Genomic DNA, 18090 nt, shown 5'->3' on the forward strand with positions numbered 1-18090 from the left:
AGAGACTGGCCGACCGAAGTCTCTTTTTTGAGAATTATAATGAATACCTCGATGTGTCCTCGATCACTGATAAAATACTAAAACGAGAACCTAGAAATTAAAGGCAGATAAAATAACACAAGGATAGAAAAAATGCCCACCTTTGCGATGCTACCGCAAGTAGCGCTAGCATAGAATGACGCGTCACCGCCAGAAAGAGGGGGGAGTCGAGAAGGCGTCTTGTTAAACTAGGTTGTTGAATTGGCGACAAAGGCAGCCATTACGATTGCAGAACGAGCGTCGGAGTGCATTGGAGTTTCGAGGAGTCATCGTCCAAGGATTTCGTTGCTACTGGGGATTGACTGTTAGTTCAAATCTGTTTAAAACCTCTTCAACAGCGTTCAGCGTACAATAATTCACCGTTTTTTCGTTGTAAGTTGCAATTTTCGGTGAGTTTGACTTGTGATAGAACGGCCCTCTGTTTACTTAAAAGCCGTTCAGCGTAACGTCCGAGATTCCTTTGCTTACGATCATCGGACAAGCCCCGCCATCACCGAACGATCGCCATTCAGCCACATTTTCTGTGTAGAAATTATCAAATAAAAATTGTCGTTACTCAACAGAGGTGTCAATCGTCCGCCATCCTCATTCAAACTTCATTTTACATACATATTCATTGATCTTTTGTCATATTTTCACAATAACGTTATTCAACCTTGAGCTAACATCTGTTTTCGAGCCAATGATAATAATAACAATGATAATAATAATTTCTTATCTCGATGTCTGCACGTTATGGAGTCGCTAGCTTGACATCGTTGCGAAAATATGATTTATCAGAAATATATAGCTTCGATTCCGACAGGTATCTAATATATGATAAAACCGAGAATATCGGCCTTTTCGCACTTGGTAAAGTCTGATTTGCATTATCTGTTGTTAATAATTAGGAATTCCTTTTTGCGACCTAACAGTTCTCGACGTACAATGTGGAAAAAATGATGTGTGTTCCAGGACCTTAGGCGGTTCAGTGTGTGTTAGGTGGTTAAGGAGCAGGTACAGCCGTCGTCAACACATCAGCAGTGTATCGTGTCAATGACGTGACATGAATCATCGCAGGTGACCACTGCAGTTGTTGCTGCTGCTCCTGGTGTTGCTGCTGCTTCTATTCTGCTCGCTACGTTTCATTGCCCTCTTCCACTGATGGGCCATTCGATGTGGTTGGTCCTATTTGTTCTCAGCAACAACAACCACACAACTTCTTAGCGTTCATCGCGAAACCTTTTAGCTGCCCAAGGACTACGTCCAAGGAAGAGAATATTACAGTGAAGAAGAGTATTCTGTGAGAAGGTAACACCTCCATTAGTAATGTAATAAAATTTAGTATATTTATTGGGAGTCGGCGTCTTGTAATTTACCATTCGTCGTCTTTTTTTTTTGTTCTATGTTTTTACTCATTTGCTATATTGGGATTATTACTTTCGTATACTACCAAAATTCCTACAATACCCATCATTTCTTCTTCTTTTTATTCTTCGACACGACCAAAATGTACCCAAGTTTGGGAATTCGCACATGTTCGATACCTTATCGAACCCTTAACTAAGAGAGGTAAGTATGTGTTGGGTAAGCGCACAGTTGTCAAGAAAATAGTAAATTGCAATGAGTGAGTATCACTATTAATGATGAATTGAGAAAATTCATCAATGAATACTTCCCGTGATGCGATACGAACAGGCAGCTTACCATTGTTTCCTTTATGGTTGTTTTTTGTTCGTTCAGTCGAATTGCTATAACACTAAACGTCTTTCTTCTGCAATCCATGCACTTTGGTCAGTGATCAACTCCCCTACCTTTATCCTAATGCTCTTTGTTCTCGCTATGCCCAGAAATAATTCATCATAAAATGGTTTTGTTGATACAAAAAGGCTCCTTCGTTTCAGTTGGTAAGAATTAGTCACTTCACTAGGCATAGAAAAGAGAAACAGAAACTTTTTCTGGCTGCTTATACCTTGACGTTGAGTTATTAGCATTCTTGTCAAGTCAAAGTAACATATTAATGTTCAGACGCTTATGCTGTTTGAACATTGATTTTACTTAGCGATGGCTTGTTTCTTTCATCGAGTTGTGCACACAAGAATTGAGTTACGTTTCTGCACAAGTACATTCTTAGACGATTATAAGTGAATAAATATAAACGTCTTGAAGTGACAAAATAACCGGAATAAAATTATCTTTAAACTTATTTCATTTTGAAGTTGATTTACAGTGTTCTGAAACTGGGGATGAAAAGACTATTCATGAACAGATTCTAAATCTTAATGAATAAAACTGATAACGACTACAATACAATCAACGTCTGCGCGCAGTAAACATGGCATATATTAATTGAAGAGACTGAGTCTTAAACATTTGTAAATTATATTTTATACACAATCGAGCTAACTAATACATCAATCATTGGCCATAAATTAAATTACATGCTCTTCTAAACTATGAAGAAATGTCGGTAAATATCAATGTGGGATATTATTCAGATATTCAGATTCTCACACATGGAAGAGTATGTAGAGAACATAAAATATGTTATTAATCGTGAGGGGAAATTGATTGGTAAACTAAAGTATAAATTATAACCGAAATAAATTATTATACAGGGATGCAAAATGTGAGTAATACACCGTTTATAAAAGACGATATTCCAAATCAGTGTAACAAAACTATAAATTGAAGACCATGCAGTGAACTCGACAAGTACAAACTGATAAGAGTCAATAATTAAAAATGGTTACTTGAATTAATAATTACAAGTAACTATTTTCATATTCCGTTGAATATCGGAATGATTATCTACACACACCACACAGAGACGGCAAAACTGTGATGGCATTTTAACGGGAATTCCTGTGTGTTCCTCGTTTCGATTAGAAAAGTAATTGATTAGAATCGCCGAGATATCGTTCAATGCCAACCTGCACCTGGTGGTATCTGATCGTCTTGAAGCCAGCGTGGATAATGTTTTTGGTGGTGAACGATCGTTGTAGAAATTCCAGCCGGTCGACGGTTATAATTTTTCATTATCACAAAAAATTGCTGTGTTGTGTTCTTTAATTCTATAATCTTACCTTTTCATATCTCCGGAATTCGCAATACTGAGTGAATTTCCTGCGCTCAGTTATATTTTGAATATTTTTTAATTCAAAGATTGCAAGGCCCGAAGGATTTTTGCTAAATCAATTAAAGCGACGACGTTATGAGACGTAGTGCAGGAACTTACAGTCGTAGGAAGTTTAAATCTCCAACATTCTCGATTATTCAAATGAAACTTGTTCGGCGGACTTATAAAATAATTTAAAAACAACTGTTTAAAAACATGCGTAGGATTCAATAACAAAGTTTTTAAATTCCAATGAGACTGAAATTAGAAAGGTAGAAAAAAGTAACACGATAATATTTCAATAAGATTTCTACAGCTTCTTGAAATTCTCCGGTAAAAAAAAAAAAATGGTGAAAAGTCATCGCGTTATCAAATCATTGGTGGTCTGCTGCGAACTGGTTCGAACAACGCTCAAAGCTGACTACAACGTTGTGCTCGGAAGACGGTTCTCGCCCTGCTGATTCACCCTTTTTCCAGTAGATAACTTCGTTGGCAGCTTCTAGTCTTGTGACATGTAATCGCAGTCTTCTACTCGAACGATGCATTGGAACAGTGAACTGAACGAGGTGATTGCTTCGGTGATTAAATGAAAAATGTTGGAAAGGCCTTGTTTCGGCTACTCCATGCCAAGTATGTCTTACCGTTGCTGATTTCACTGCACACAATGGTAATTCTTAAGGTTCTGAGCGATCGTTATTTTTTTTTTTCCCCCCTATAATACTTCCTCAGCATCTCTTCTTCGCATGGAACATGATTCGATCGCAGTTACGAAGACATCTTCTAATTTATATTGCCAACATTTTTTTACTTCTATTTCTAACGCGTTTAAACCGAATGAAACTTTGCCTTTTATTTACTTTGTAACAAAGGCGTAGTTTTCTTATTTTTACGTAAAATTCTTTCTCACCAGTCAATTTAAGATAACGTTTAGCTTCTCACCAACTACAACTATCATAAAATGGAAATTTGGTATGTTTATGTCGAAGTGAACAATTTGAATTTTTTTTCTCCGAATGAATTCATGGCAAATGGCTTAAGTATGTATGCCAATCCAAGGATTGAAGTTAAAAACTGGTATGAATAAACACGTCGAAATTCAATCTGAAACCAATATTCATCGGAAAGACCAATATTCCGCAACAAGGAATTTGAAAGTGATTCTAAACCGAGCGTATTAACTTCAACAATGAAGATACACTAACAATATTCAGTTGACAACGAAAAAAAAAAACAAAAATTAAAACACGAATTCTATGCCTTATAATGGTGTTAAAAAAATTGTCCACTTATTCTTTTATTATCATAAGGTTTAAACCACAATTTAGAAGATGGGAGAAATGAGAGCAAATATCGAAAATTACGATTTCATCATCTCCGAAGTTACTTGAAGCGTTTGTAATCGATACATAAGTTTTCTGATGAACGAGGGTTCGTTGTTGCGTTATCCTTGTATTTTTGGCCCAGGTCGCTTACTTTTAATATTTCTATGTTTAGGACTACATAGTAAAGTAGAAATTTTAGTACCGAATTGATCATCGCACGCTCGGTGATACGATTTTAATAATTGTGAAAACTTGTCAAAGACTCCAGAATGACGAATGCGCGTTGCCCCGAACTCCGGATACTCGCTCTTGCCGTTACAAGGTAATAAATTTTTTATCTTTATGACAAAACTCGAACTTAACACAGGATAAGAGAGTCGAAATGATGCCATTTAGTGCGAAGCCCCGGAAGTTGAGGAGAAACCGATCCGGTGATTCCTGTTCGTCAACTTGGTCCTCGTGTTGACAAGAGAACATCGTCCCGATCAACGATGATGGGGAATTCTGAATAGACAATCCGTTGATCGTCGGATATCGAAATTAGCTCGTTTCGAGAACTTTGCTTAGTGAGTATCGAGAAGAAGAACGCAGAGTAATAACGATACCCTAACTAAATACATGATTCACAGAGGCGATTATTTTTCTGACAATTTCCTTATACTATGTGGTATATTTAATATACATCGTCAATAGATGGTTTTTTTTCTACAGACATTTAAATTTCACCCGACTGGATAATGTGCGATTGTTTCTGCAAGCTGCACGAAAAAAAAACATGAAACTTTCACCTCTTCGTCGCGTGTAACGTGATGGATTATTCAAAAAGCAACGAAACTGTAAGAGGATTTACGCACTCGATCGTCGTGTTCGATTACAGGCATTTATATAAAAAAAAAAAATGGGTATAAATGTACGTATGGATCATGCATTATGGTTAAAGAAAAATCTAATAGACTTGCCCTGCTTGCTAGAGCAACCGAAAGACACTGCGGAGCCTGATGCTGCATCAGAGCGATTCCTTCGTCTCTACATGATCTACATCTTTGTCAATTGTCGATTCTCGACGTGTCTTCAATCTTATCCGCTTCCTCATGATGGAACTTCTTTTTGGAATACATATCGTCGACTGGTAATCTTAGTCTTGTTCGGATATGCAGAGCGTTTGTACGAGATTGAAGTTAGTAATGTTCTCCTAACGAAACATTGGGGGAAAAAATTACTATTTTCTACAGTGATTTTTGGGTAACTAAGATTTTGAAATTTATGAGTGTGTTTTGTTTTGTTACGGTTTACTGAATTTCAAACAATTCAAAAACCGCGAAACAACGGTTTTTCCTTAGCATGGATCGTTACGATAACGTTGCTAACTTCAATATGATGCGTCTATCGATCTGAGTTCCCGACCTCTGACTGCCCCCCCCCTTCGCCTGCCCTCCCTGAAACAAACTTATGCAACGTGTAAAGTTCTCTTACAGAATATTTCCTCAATATTGCACATGAACTGTTGAGTGATTCCACATCTCCCCATACTCAACCAGTTGTTCAGTTTCGGTTAGGTATAATTTCAAACATTTGTTATAAAATATTCGACAAATGTCGACAAAGAGAACTATGACTTTTCTACTATACCAAGAGTTATTGGGTACCTGGGAATATTATTCACTTACAGGCCTTCCACCCAACTGACTAAAAGCGATTTGGGTCACTTGTTGTTTCGGTAAAATGTAACTGAACGTCATGTTTGTTATTTATTTCAGATTATTTACCGTTATAACATATTTTACTGACGTTCTTCACTTCGCTAATTTTAGCGTGTGCGTGTGTATGTGATGAAAAAATACCGCCAGATAATCAGGATCGCCATAAAAGTTGGAGATTTTTTATAGTCTAAAACAAAAAAGACTGATAAATTACTCAAAAAAACTCAACTTGGGACTGAATTTGCATCCTTGACTTTTTTTCGTACGGGAATTTTGCATTATCTATGAGTTGGGGGTTCGAATTCACCCCCAAGTTTAGGGTTTTTTTTTCGTAAGAGATGTCTGAGAAGTATATCTGGAAGCAGATCATGCGATGCTGATATTTGCATGAAAATTCTATGATAGTTGAACCGGCATTCAAGCTCCATCAAATTGAAGGCAGAAGGAAGACTTGGTGGTAATCATAGAATTTGAACTCTGCAAACACCTTTCAAACATTTTTTTGGGAGTGAATGTATAAGTCTTCTATTTCATAAGTATATGTCGCCACGAAAAAAAACAAAACCTGAAGTTCGGTTTTAGAAAAGTAAGAAAACTTGAAGAGAATGTATAATATCTGATATTTTGTGGCCATCCTGAATGAAGGTTTGTTGGTATAAATATAAATTTTCTATGCGGTTTCTAAAGCTGTAGCAACTTTATTGAAGGCGATTAATTGATCTAGCAATTCTTAATCAACCTGAAACTGAGTGGAAGGCCTGTATTCAGCTACTAGGTAACTTTTCATCACCGAATTCATTAGAATTGAAATATCGTTGGTGAAATTGGTCAGGATTAAATTTATGCATGAACCATAAGTGCAGGTTGGAAGAAATTTCGTCCATGGAATATTTCAAATTTGATTCGACGCGCTGGCGCCAACAGGCACGTGTTTCATGCGGACATTAAATGAATCCTCATTAATTCATGTTGATTTGTATGTGACTGTAAACCAACGAGATACCAAATCCGGTATAAATCGGCCGTATAAAATCTCGTTATTCGTAACAACAATGAACGGAACATCCTCACATTGTATATTGGGAATTATTTACTCCTGAATCGTGTCCTGAATAGAATTGACAACCATCGTAATATTTGTGGGGAAGTACCAACGTTTTACTGATAATAGGTTTCGCCTCAACTCGTTAACATAACATTCGTATAAGAATTGAAGTGTACTATTATCTCATCCATCCATGATTTGACTCACAATGAGCCTATGGAGTGTCGTCGCTATGCTGATGAAAGCCGAAGAATCTCTCTCGTTCTCTCTCCAGGAGTTGGAGGTCTACATTTTGGAAATATTTAAAGCAAGAGCAGTACGTCTGTGATTTACGGCGATAACATGTAGTATATTGTGTAACAAGGAAGCAAAATCGGTCTTTTCAACCCGAGCGTAAGTTTGCTATGTGAGTCGTAGGTGAGCCGAAAACGAATATTGCAAATACGCGAGGCGAAATACCGTAGCCTCCTTTTTGCACGCGATTCTTTATATAACAAGAGTATGTTATGCGTTTTCTCACCAAGCAGGAAATTGAGGTTAGGGTCGCGTAATGTCAGATCTTTTCGCAACAACGCATGCGCGGAGTACAGAAAAGACCACTTTCAACTCGTAGGACTTAAAAGTGCTCTTTTTATTACTCCGCGCATGCGCATTCGCAGATTAACCCGATCGTCATAGAAAAGAGTATTTTGTGCATGAAAAGCATTCATGGAAAAACGCTTAACACATGCTCGCGTTATATAGAAATATATCCACTATATGTTCACCGTAGTATATTAATGCAGATATTTGTCAAATGCACAAATTCAACGGTGGGATATTTTGTCGTTCGAGGAAACTGTTCGGTATAAGCTTGAGGATGTTAGAAAAAAACACAATAAATAAATAAACCTAAGACCTTAATTAGTAATTATATTTATTTTCACCAGGCCTGTGGCCCGACTTCGAAATTTATCATCAGCATTCGAGTTGGAGTATCACACACGAAGCGTATAAGTTGGCATACTTATCGAAGACGCCCTCGTTTCGTTCCTCGTGTTATAAAATTCTTACACTTGCGTGGTAAGATCATTCTTATTACACTTGCGTAAGGCCGCGTTTCCGACTGTTATCGTGTATGATAATAGTTTATGACATTTCATTTACTCAGCGCCCACCATCAAAAATAGTCCTACGAATTGTACCCTTCACCATGCTCATTGTCGGCTTCATACATTCTTCAAGGAAATCATTTCCATTCTGCAGATTCATTCACGTTGCGACCGTTTATATGTTTTGCAACTTAATCTGCAATTATGCATTACAGCTCTTCGGTGAGTCTTGCATCTCGTATTTAACGGATCTAAAAAATCTAAAACAAAAAGGAGAGGAATGACGGTGGCGATTAGAGGCAAAGAGGTCGGAAGAGAAGGCTACTAGGCATCACAACTTCCTGATATTCGTTCCTGAGAATTTTCCCCCTCTCGATTAAACAACTTTCAGAACTTCGCAATTTAGCAATCAAAGCTTGACACTATCTACTATGATATAACTCGACTGATAAAAAATCCACCGCAAAAATGATTATAACGAGTAAAAATAACATTACATTACTATAAAACCAAGACAACTCCCCCTCGACCTTTATAATTAATTGACACACGTTAAGTAGATGGATCGATCTGTACGAAAATAAATCTGGGTTACATATTATTCTATCATATTACATTACGTGGTGATGGAAATATAGCATGTACCATCGATATTTGTCGCAGCATTAAAGGTGATTTACGACGGTCCTCGGGATAGTCTATACGTACTATCGAGGTCGTCAACTTTTTGCATTCGATAAAGATGGAATTATTGCATCACCCGTTATGTCACGCTGGATTTTGATCAACCGCAATGCTTTCAATGCGCTTGCGCTTTACTCCGAAAACGCTGATGTTGTCCTACTGAAATGATGATTAGCCAAAAATTGGCCGTCATCAAATTCCCATTATGGTCATCGGCTAAGTTTCTCTAACGTTCATGTAGCAGATTTACGAGAAATCAACATGTTGCGACGAATTATTGCATTAGTATTTGGTTCAACGCGTTATAAACGTATTAAAACGAATTCTTTACAATGTTTTTTTTCTATAAACATGAAAGTTTAAAAAAAATTCTTTTAGGAAATTAATGAGAAAACAATAGCTTACGTACAGTGAATTTTGATAATTTATTACTATTGTTCTTGTTGTCATGATTCACAAAAATTTCATTCGCGCAGACTGTGCCGATGATATATCACGACAATGTTGGCTCTTTTCCAAAATAAGAGGCTGAACCCGAAGTCTAAAATTAACAAACCACTAGGTTTATGTTTTGGAATCAGTATAAGTCGAATACAATTCAGCTTATATTATGAGAGCACTCGAATGTTAACGATCTCGGTATTGGACATTTTTCAACGTCCAGATATAGGTATGACGAAGTGACTGGAGTTTCACACGCCCAACGTTAACTAAAGACAATGCTAATTCTATAGCCATTCGCAAAGTAGCAATGACGCTGAGATTTGAATTCTTACTGTCAGAATTTTTACAACCTCTCCTCTCAAGCTTTTTACATAACATTTAATTCATCTCGTTTGAAAGATGATGTAACAATAGTTGGATTGACTTTTTAAATTATTACTAACGCTTGAAAAATCACATGGTCGTTATGCTTTCGTTTTCTATGCTATATTTTTAGTTACACAACCTCTTTGTAGATGAAACCAGAGACGTGGGGATATGATGAAAAAGTAATTTCAGTTACGAAAATGGAAAATGAATCATTTGAAAAACGAAAAATGTTTTTTTCATTTGTTACAGATTGATTAGAAATAGTCAAAAATGAGTGTAATAATCAGACTACAAAATCTTGCGTGGTCCGCAAACGCGCTGGATATACGCCAGTTTTTCCGAGGCTTAAGCATTCCCGAAGGTGGGGTCCACATCGTCGGCGGTGAATTAGGAGATGCTTTCATAGCTTTCAGGTATAATTTCACAGTGAAGTCTATCCGCTACCATATTATCTCACAGTTACACTGGGAATCTATCGCTATATGAAGACTGACCTCTTAAAAATTAAACCAGTCACGCAGAAAAAAAATTAATTGCGCATTTTTCGAAAAATAAATGTCCTAATATGCAGTCAGGAGTCAGAAAAAAGCGATTTTTCAAGGATTTTTCATGAAGATACATATCAATTGATACATATAAAAATTTACATGCATATCGGGGTAACATTGAATTTCATTCCGATATTTTTTATTTGTAAAAATAATGATTTTTTAAGCTGCTATAGCAAATCTCCGGGAGTACCTTCGAGAAAGGTCGTTTTGCGGTGAGCAAGATATCTCTTGACTGAATCATTTGAAATGAAAACACAAAAAACAATTAATATACGGTATTATGAGAATCTGGTCTTTATTCAAAGGAATAAACAAAATATTAATTTTTAGCAAAGCGGCGGTTTCTCAAAAAAAAAAAACATCAATTTTCCATAAAAAAAAATTTCACCTTCGTTTGTTTATAAAAGGGAAAGTATTTGTCGGCGAGAAAAAACCTTCGATCGAGGACTGAAAGATATATTCATAAAGCTTTTGTAAAGGTTTGAGACTGATCGGTTCAGCAGTTTCCGAGAAATCTTGCTCACCGAATTTGAAAGCATAGTTTGGCGAAAAACGCGTTCCGCTCCGGGGCGCCTTTGCAAATGCGCGCGTAACTTCGACAATATTTGTCGGATTGATGTGAAATTTTCCGTGTATATCAGGAAAATCTCTTGAAAATTCTCACGCGCCAAATAATTCAATCTCATTGGACGGTGAAATCTTCCCGCAGCGATATTCTTGTCTGCGATGCAGGGTGCCAACGTACACAATGTGTACGTTTGAATTTTATAAGAGCATAACCATTAAATTCCGACCGTTCTTTGAAGAATCAACTTTCCGACCCTATAACAAATGTTTCCCAAACCTTTCCGAGTCACTGCCTCAATTATTTGAGATTCTAACCTCGAAAAATCGTATCAACTACATCGCCACCAGAAACTGTTTGACGGCTGAAACTCGGGATGGCCAGCCTGCACGAACAGCCGATAAAACTCGCGCATGCGCGGTTGATTTTCAAGTTTCAAGAAATTGTCCTGGTATACTTAAATATATGTACATTACAAGAGTGAATTTTAGAAAAATCGTTTTTCGAAAAAATCCTCACTGCGCATAAACCCCTTCAGATGCAATCCGAATTATTCTTCGATTCTGCATTGGAAAGAATTCCCTGTGAAGGTTATTTAAACGCGGAAAAACAGATTCACAATGTTGAATGTAACGAAGCGGAAGGAATAATAAATCTAGACTGTAGTAATCCTCTTCTAATTGCGTATACATAAGTTGTAAAAACATGGAGGTAAAAAAACGGGGTCAGTCCGGTTTCATATAGTTGATTTCCTTGTACAAAATAAATATCTAAACAATCTTTGAAAGCTGGGTGCAGAAATGAGGAGGAGAGCTGATCTCTGTGAAAATATTATCCTAACCGTAACTCTTGATTTACAGTACCGATGAAGATGCGCGTCAGGCGATGATGAGCGACGGTGGTAAGATAAAAGAGATGAAGATAAAGCTGCTGCTGAGCTCCCGCACCGAGATGCAAAAAGTGATCGAGGCCGCTCGCCAGCAGACGATATCGTTGCAGACCTTCATGCAGAGCACGCCGATCGCCGTGGTCCCTGCAGTACCGGCCAAGCCCGAAAACCCGCCGATCGAGAAGAAGGAAAAAGACAAGGATCACAAGGACAAGGAGCGAGACCTCGATCCCGAGTCGACGAAGGACCGGAGCAAAGAGAAGCGGGACAGATCCCGATCCCGGGATAGATCGCGGTCGCGTGACAGGGACCGGGACCGGGACAGGCGCGACAGGGACCGAGGCAGGGATCGCCGGCGCAGGGACAGGAGCAGGTCGCGGGATAGAGATCGAGACCGTAGAGACCGGAGAAGGAGGAGGGACAGATCGCGATCGCGGGATCGAACGAGGTCACGTGATCGGGACGGGAAACGATCCTCGGGGGTGGACCGGCGCAACAAGGATTCGAACGACGAGGATCAGGCGAACGACGTCGTATGCGTTGGCCAGTTTCCGAACAAGGATAACAGCAAGACCGGTGTGCTTTCCGGACCCGCAGCGATCTCCGCTACCGTTGGCGGTAAAAAGCCGTCGATAGCCGAAAACGGGATCTGGGAGGTGCCTCCTCAGGCCCACATTCAGGCCCCCATACTGGCCCCCGGTATCCTTGGCGCCGGGGTCGCCGCTCTGCCCAATGATCCCTCCGCCGATCAGCGGTCCTTATCCTTTGCCGCGGCACCGATTCTCGCCTCCCAGCAGCAGATCATCCAGCCGAATCAGTTCGGTATTAACGGGCTGAACGGTGTCGGTAACATGATACAGTCACATCCCCAGGGTATGGGTCACTCCATGGGCATGGCTGGCATGGGCCAAGGAATCTCCCCCGGCCCCATGCCCAGTTTGAGCCCTGCGGCGGTCGGGGTGATCGGGGTTACCCCGAGAGGTGGCAGGGACATGTGGTCCCAGAACGAGGCCGTTCACGGCCGGATGGATCAGGGCAGGTATCCGCCTCGGGGATCGGGTGGTAATGGCGGGTCCTACGGGCCCCAAGAGTCGAGAATGTACAGCGGGAACGGCGGTGGGAGCCCGAATTCGATGCAGTATCAACCGGGTATGAGGCAGCCGAATATGCAGGGTGGCGGTGCAGGTAATCCATTTTTGAGCAAGATGCAGGAACTGGATAGCAGGCGAAACCCGAACGCGTTTCAAACGAACTCTTACGGCGGTTATGATAACGGCCAACAGCACGATAGGCAGCCGCAGCAAATGAGTGGAAGGAACAATCGCGGGTATCACGGATCGGCGGAAAACGTCGTGAAACCAGCGATAACCGGCAACTGTGTTGAGATTCGCAATATGCCTTTGACAGCCGGTTACGGCGACGTCAGGCATGCCTTTCCCGGGATCTATATTAGAAAGGACGGATTGAAGCTGATCAACGACAATCACGGGAATCGCGTCGGCATTGCTTACGTCAAGTTCGGCAAGGGGGAGGGTAAGGATTTGGCTCTCAGCGTTCCGCGGTACGTTAGAGGATCGGAAGTGGAGGTGCTTCCTCTGGACGAGGTGATATTCGACAAGGCCGTTGACTCCTACGTACCCGAGCTCAAGGAGAAGAGCAGGGATCACGGTTTGGAGCAGATTGGTGGTACCAAGGAAAATGACCCCAGGTCGTCGACCTGCGTTGTCGTCTCCGACCTGCCGGCATTTGCGAAAGAAATCGACATAGCGAAACTGTTCCACGACTCGAAGATAAACAATTTGTTCATGATGATGGCCAAGGAGACTTCGACCCCACAGCTCGTCGCTTACGTCCAATTTTCACGGGTCGAAGAGGCGAAGGCCGCGATATCGCAACCGTTGAAAATCGGCATGAAACCCGTGACTGTGGCAACCGTTACGGAGGAGAAATTCGTCCAGATGAAACGCGAGGCGGAAATGAACGCGACCGTTGCCCAGAACACCGAGGCCGTCACCATGTCGGATTGCGTGATAATGCGAGGATTGCCATTCCAGACGATAGATCGGGACGTGCTCGATTTCTTCTCAGACATCGGTATCGTGCCGCACAGAATTCACATGATGCTTAATCAGAACGGAAAACCGGCCGGCGAGTGTTTCTGCGAGTTCGACACTACCCAGGAGGCGATCCGAGCGACAGCTAAGAACGGTCTTCCCCTCGGCAAAAATACACCGACCGTGGAACTCGTGTCGAGGACGACGATGATGGAGACCCTGGGTATCGCCGATTCTCAGTACCTCCAGGATAACCAGCATTACGGGAACGCTGCCATGCAACAGGACCAGCGAGGCAGATACCCAGCGTCCATGCCGCCCCACATGGGCAGGTACGGAAATGCCGGTTACCCGCCTCGTGGTCCCCTGGGCATGATGGGGGGCATGGGGGGAATGCCTCGTCACATGGGGTACGGTGGCAGGCATCCGCCACTCGAGTACGTCGAAGGCTTCGGTAAACCCGGGTGCGTATTGTCCCTCGAGAACGTACCCTTTAAGGCCGACATCGACGAGATCATCGACTTCTTTGGTGACTTTGACGTCAAGAGTGAAAACGTCATTCGACGATATAACGACAAGGGGATGCCGACCGGCGACGCTCGCGTCGCTTTTTGTTCACCGGGCGAGGCTCAACGGGCTCTCCGCGAATTGAGGCATTGCAAAATGCGCGATCGTACGATATTTATGAAAATTGCATGAGTTTACTCATTCGATTAGTATATCTACGTATACGTATTACTATCAACGGGAGATATGATAATTACTGAGTTGAATTTGTCAAATTCGTGTTTTCTTTTATCTTGTCTTTTTTTTTTTTATTTCATTTTCTCAGTTATACATCCATGTCATTTTTGCATTTTACAATGTAGCATTAAATGCGAGGTATTTATTTGTATACCGAATTACAGACTGAAACACTCGATGGAACCGTGACATCGTATCTAGAGAGGATTGGCTATATACGAAACCCTTATCGACGATTAAACAACCTTTTCTTTTTGCTCTCAATCGGCGGTATACATACCGTACAGTTAAGCAAGTAATTGAGTTGCAGATATGGCGTACATGTTGTCGCCAGTTTTAAGACTGGTTTTAATTACTTTTTAGTAGAATTCAATGTTGCATAACATAAGTATGTGTCTAGTATTTTTCCAATCACTCACTTGTAAATTATGGATATATCTTCTGAGTCATTCACCTCTGAATTTGCATTCTCGACTATAGATCTGAAGCATTGAAATTTGATTTGTATGACAAGTTTTACGCATAGACACAATCGCGACAATTGGTAAACCGTTTTTGACAATTCACGAAAATTGTTGGATGAAATGCAACGAATCGAATAGTGCTGACGAGTTTATAAAATATGAAAATTAAATACCTATACCATCTCTCAACAATTAGCACTGACATAGACTTATTGTACAAAATCACAGCGATCGCGTAAATTGATTATCATGGCCTAGTTTGTTGGGAATAAAAGAAAAACATCAGCTAATAACACAAATTCCGATAACACAAAATGTAATAAGAAGCATTAAAGTTCAGAATGTAATGGTGTCGTATATAGCTCTGACAAACTTGATGCGTCATTATTACAATATATTTATACTTTGTACGGTTTTTTCTCCCTAAATGAGTAAGTAAAAAATACTCATTCACAAAAAAGTTGAACTGTATAAATTTTAGAAAAAACGAGAAACGCGTTACTACCGTCGTATCGGTAAATCTGTTTAGCTGTAAATATACATATAATATAAGAAAGACTTTTTTTAGAAGTTTAATTTAAATATGGTCATTACTAGTATGGTTGGAAACTTCATGGGACACACGTAGACAGAGTATTTCTTATTCTTAATGCGATACGGACGCAATGCGAAGAACTATAAGTATGAGAGTGTCTTTGGACGAATGTATGGGGGCTAAGCGTTAAACATTGCACGCATAGTTTTGAATGTGAAAGTCATAAATCTATTGTGTGTATGATATTACTTAGGGTATGCGGGTATACTATACATAGAATATATGGTACGTGTACTTGAGGTTAAATATGTATATTACATATTATTAAGATTGCATTGTATATATATATAGAAATATATATGATCATCATAATTATTGCTATTACAACTAGTAGATAAATTATAAAAAATTAGATGCAGAGTTAAGTTGACGATTATTGTGCGTATATGAGAAGTTTAGTTTCTTCCCTATACATATAAATACATACCTACTATTATGATTATTATTATAGATTAAAACTTACTTCTGAATACCTATTGTATGTATTACCATTGCAACTGACACGACTTCAATAAATTTATATCGAAAGTACTCATAAACGTTGAAAAACGTTGGATTACGTTTATTTTTCAACCTATTTTGCACCAACACAACGTATCAGACCATGAGATTTAAAATTAGACGAACATACAAACTGCCTTGAAAAGATAATCAGAAAACTTTCAATCTGTGTAACACATGCGAATGCGTACACGCGATATTTTCGACATTTCTTGCCATTTAGGCATTCGTTGGAAAAATAAATGAATATGTAAATAATGGAGAGTTCACCCAATCCTTTGAATGCGGTATGAAAAATTCGCTTTAGCTTCTTTTGCAGCTTGCGTTATTTTAAGACAGAATTTTTTCGTGTCCATTTTGTTTGCTTTAAATACATATATCGCGGTGACGAGTAATTCTGATAATTATAATTTACAATATGGCGTGGAGATGCAGTTTTTAATTTAAAAGTGTAAAAGTTATTTTAAAAAAAAGAAAAAAAATAATTCTCAAATATCATTTCTCAGAATGATACGACTCTGGAAATTTTTTATTAGTCATACTTGTGGCAAATGACAGATAATATATACAATCGCCATTTCAGTATAAACATCAAGTTTGTGTAATGTTTATATGAATATACGTGCCTGCGACGAAACTCTACGGCACAGAGATAAAATCATTATGCGTCGATGTACGTGCAGTATGTGTAAGTGTAACGTTCTCAGTTTCCGTTTGCAAATCAAGTTTGTGTATAGTAGGTATACATAGACGTAATAGTTCTTGTACTATTAGACGTTCTAATTCAGTACTCCGCGATGAGTGCAAAGATTTTACGAACGCAGGCTAACCAGCCGTTCATACGAATGGGATTCTAACTCGCTGAAGATCAGATATTGAAAATTTTTTTTCTTTCGTATCCAATTTTATTACCAGTACGTGCAGTGAATCGATCTTCGATCATGCGTGTACGCGATATGTGAAACGTTCAAAAACCCGCCTGCTATGACGCAACCCAAATTACACAGCGAGTATTGTATTCCTATACGAGTGTAAAGTCCGTACCTTATAAGGTAAAGAACTTCATTCACTCCGAGATTAACCGTATCCCATGGGGCAGCGATCTACAGTATTTTGTTCACATTTTATACGTTATTTCATGCTTTTCAAATCCTTTCGTGTCCGTAAATGCGTTCCAAGATAATCATAAGATTGTACCCTGGTGAAAATGATTTCTACGATTTTCTAGGAATTTTTAGGAAAATTGGAACATTTCGTACAAATTTGTAAATATGCATAGTTTCTCATAAAAACTTGTAGATTTTTATGAAAATTTGAATTTGTCTATTAAAAAAAACCTACAAGATACTAAAATTTTGAAAGAAAATTAAGAATTCCTTACGAAAAACTATGCATATTTACAATTTTGTAAGAAATAAGATGAAATATCCCAATTTCCCTAAAAATTCGTAGTGGTAGAAATTTTCACCAGTGATATGATCCCACAAAAAATTATATATATATATATATATATGTATATACATATCTATACGCATGTATACGAAAGTTATATACGTAAATTAAAATAGTGTTGAAATTTAATACGAATCAATTGACACGTGACGACTTTTCGTTGCCGACAATAAATGAAGATAATCGTTCGGTGGCAGAGTTTTAATTTATTACATGCACATATGTAATATATCATATGTATAAGGTATACATATAATGAGCCCCCGTCCCGTGGCTCTCAGAAAATCATGATGCAAACATCACCGCTGACGGTCGGAATTATACATGAACGATCAGAAAACGGTAAATATTCATGTATTTTTCTAACTGGCTTATGTAATTTAGTGATCTATTGTAGGTTAAATATGAAAGAGGCCTGCATCTGACGATATAAAGAATATATTATCCCCCCCTCCATACAAGATAGTCGTATTTGACGATAACG

At 39.1% G+C, this 18090-nt stretch overlaps 1 protein-coding gene across 5 annotated transcripts; it reads left to right on the forward strand.

The window, feature by feature from the left end:
* Window positions 1-226: 226 nt before the first annotated feature.
* On the forward strand, window positions 227-16184 carry LOC124211569 (RNA-binding protein 12). 5 transcript variants are annotated; one of them, XR_006881481.2, is made up of 5 exons: window positions 229-411; window positions 994-1329; window positions 4720-4780; window positions 4855-5024; window positions 5170-5184. XR_006881481.2 is itself a non-coding variant. In XM_046610764.2 (4 exons), exons 3-4 carry the CDS (start codon window positions 10062-10064, stop codon window positions 14547-14549), a joined length of 2925 nt encoding a protein of 974 aa, XP_046466720.1. In that variant the 5' UTR covers window positions 227-428; window positions 994-1329; window positions 10041-10061; the 3' UTR covers window positions 14550-16184. The 5 variants fall into 5 exon arrangements, 3 of the variants coding, with proteins under 3 accessions (XP_046466720.1, XP_046466719.1, XP_046466721.1); XM_046610764.2 differs by lacking the exons at window positions 4720-4780; window positions 4855-5024; window positions 5170-5184 and adding exons at window positions 10041-10204; window positions 11768-16184 and having other exon boundaries at window positions 227-428; XM_046610763.2 differs by lacking the exons at window positions 4720-4780; window positions 4855-5024; window positions 5170-5184 and adding exons at window positions 10041-10204; window positions 11768-16184 and having other exon boundaries at window positions 227-411.
* The last annotated feature ends 1906 nt before the right edge of the window (window positions 16185-18090 follow it).

The sequence above is a fragment of the Neodiprion pinetum genome, chromosome 2 (genome assembly GCF_021155775.2).
Source record: "Neodiprion pinetum isolate iyNeoPine1 chromosome 2, iyNeoPine1.2, whole genome shotgun sequence".
Classification (NCBI taxonomy): Eukaryota; Metazoa; Arthropoda; class Insecta; order Hymenoptera; family Diprionidae; genus Neodiprion; species Neodiprion pinetum.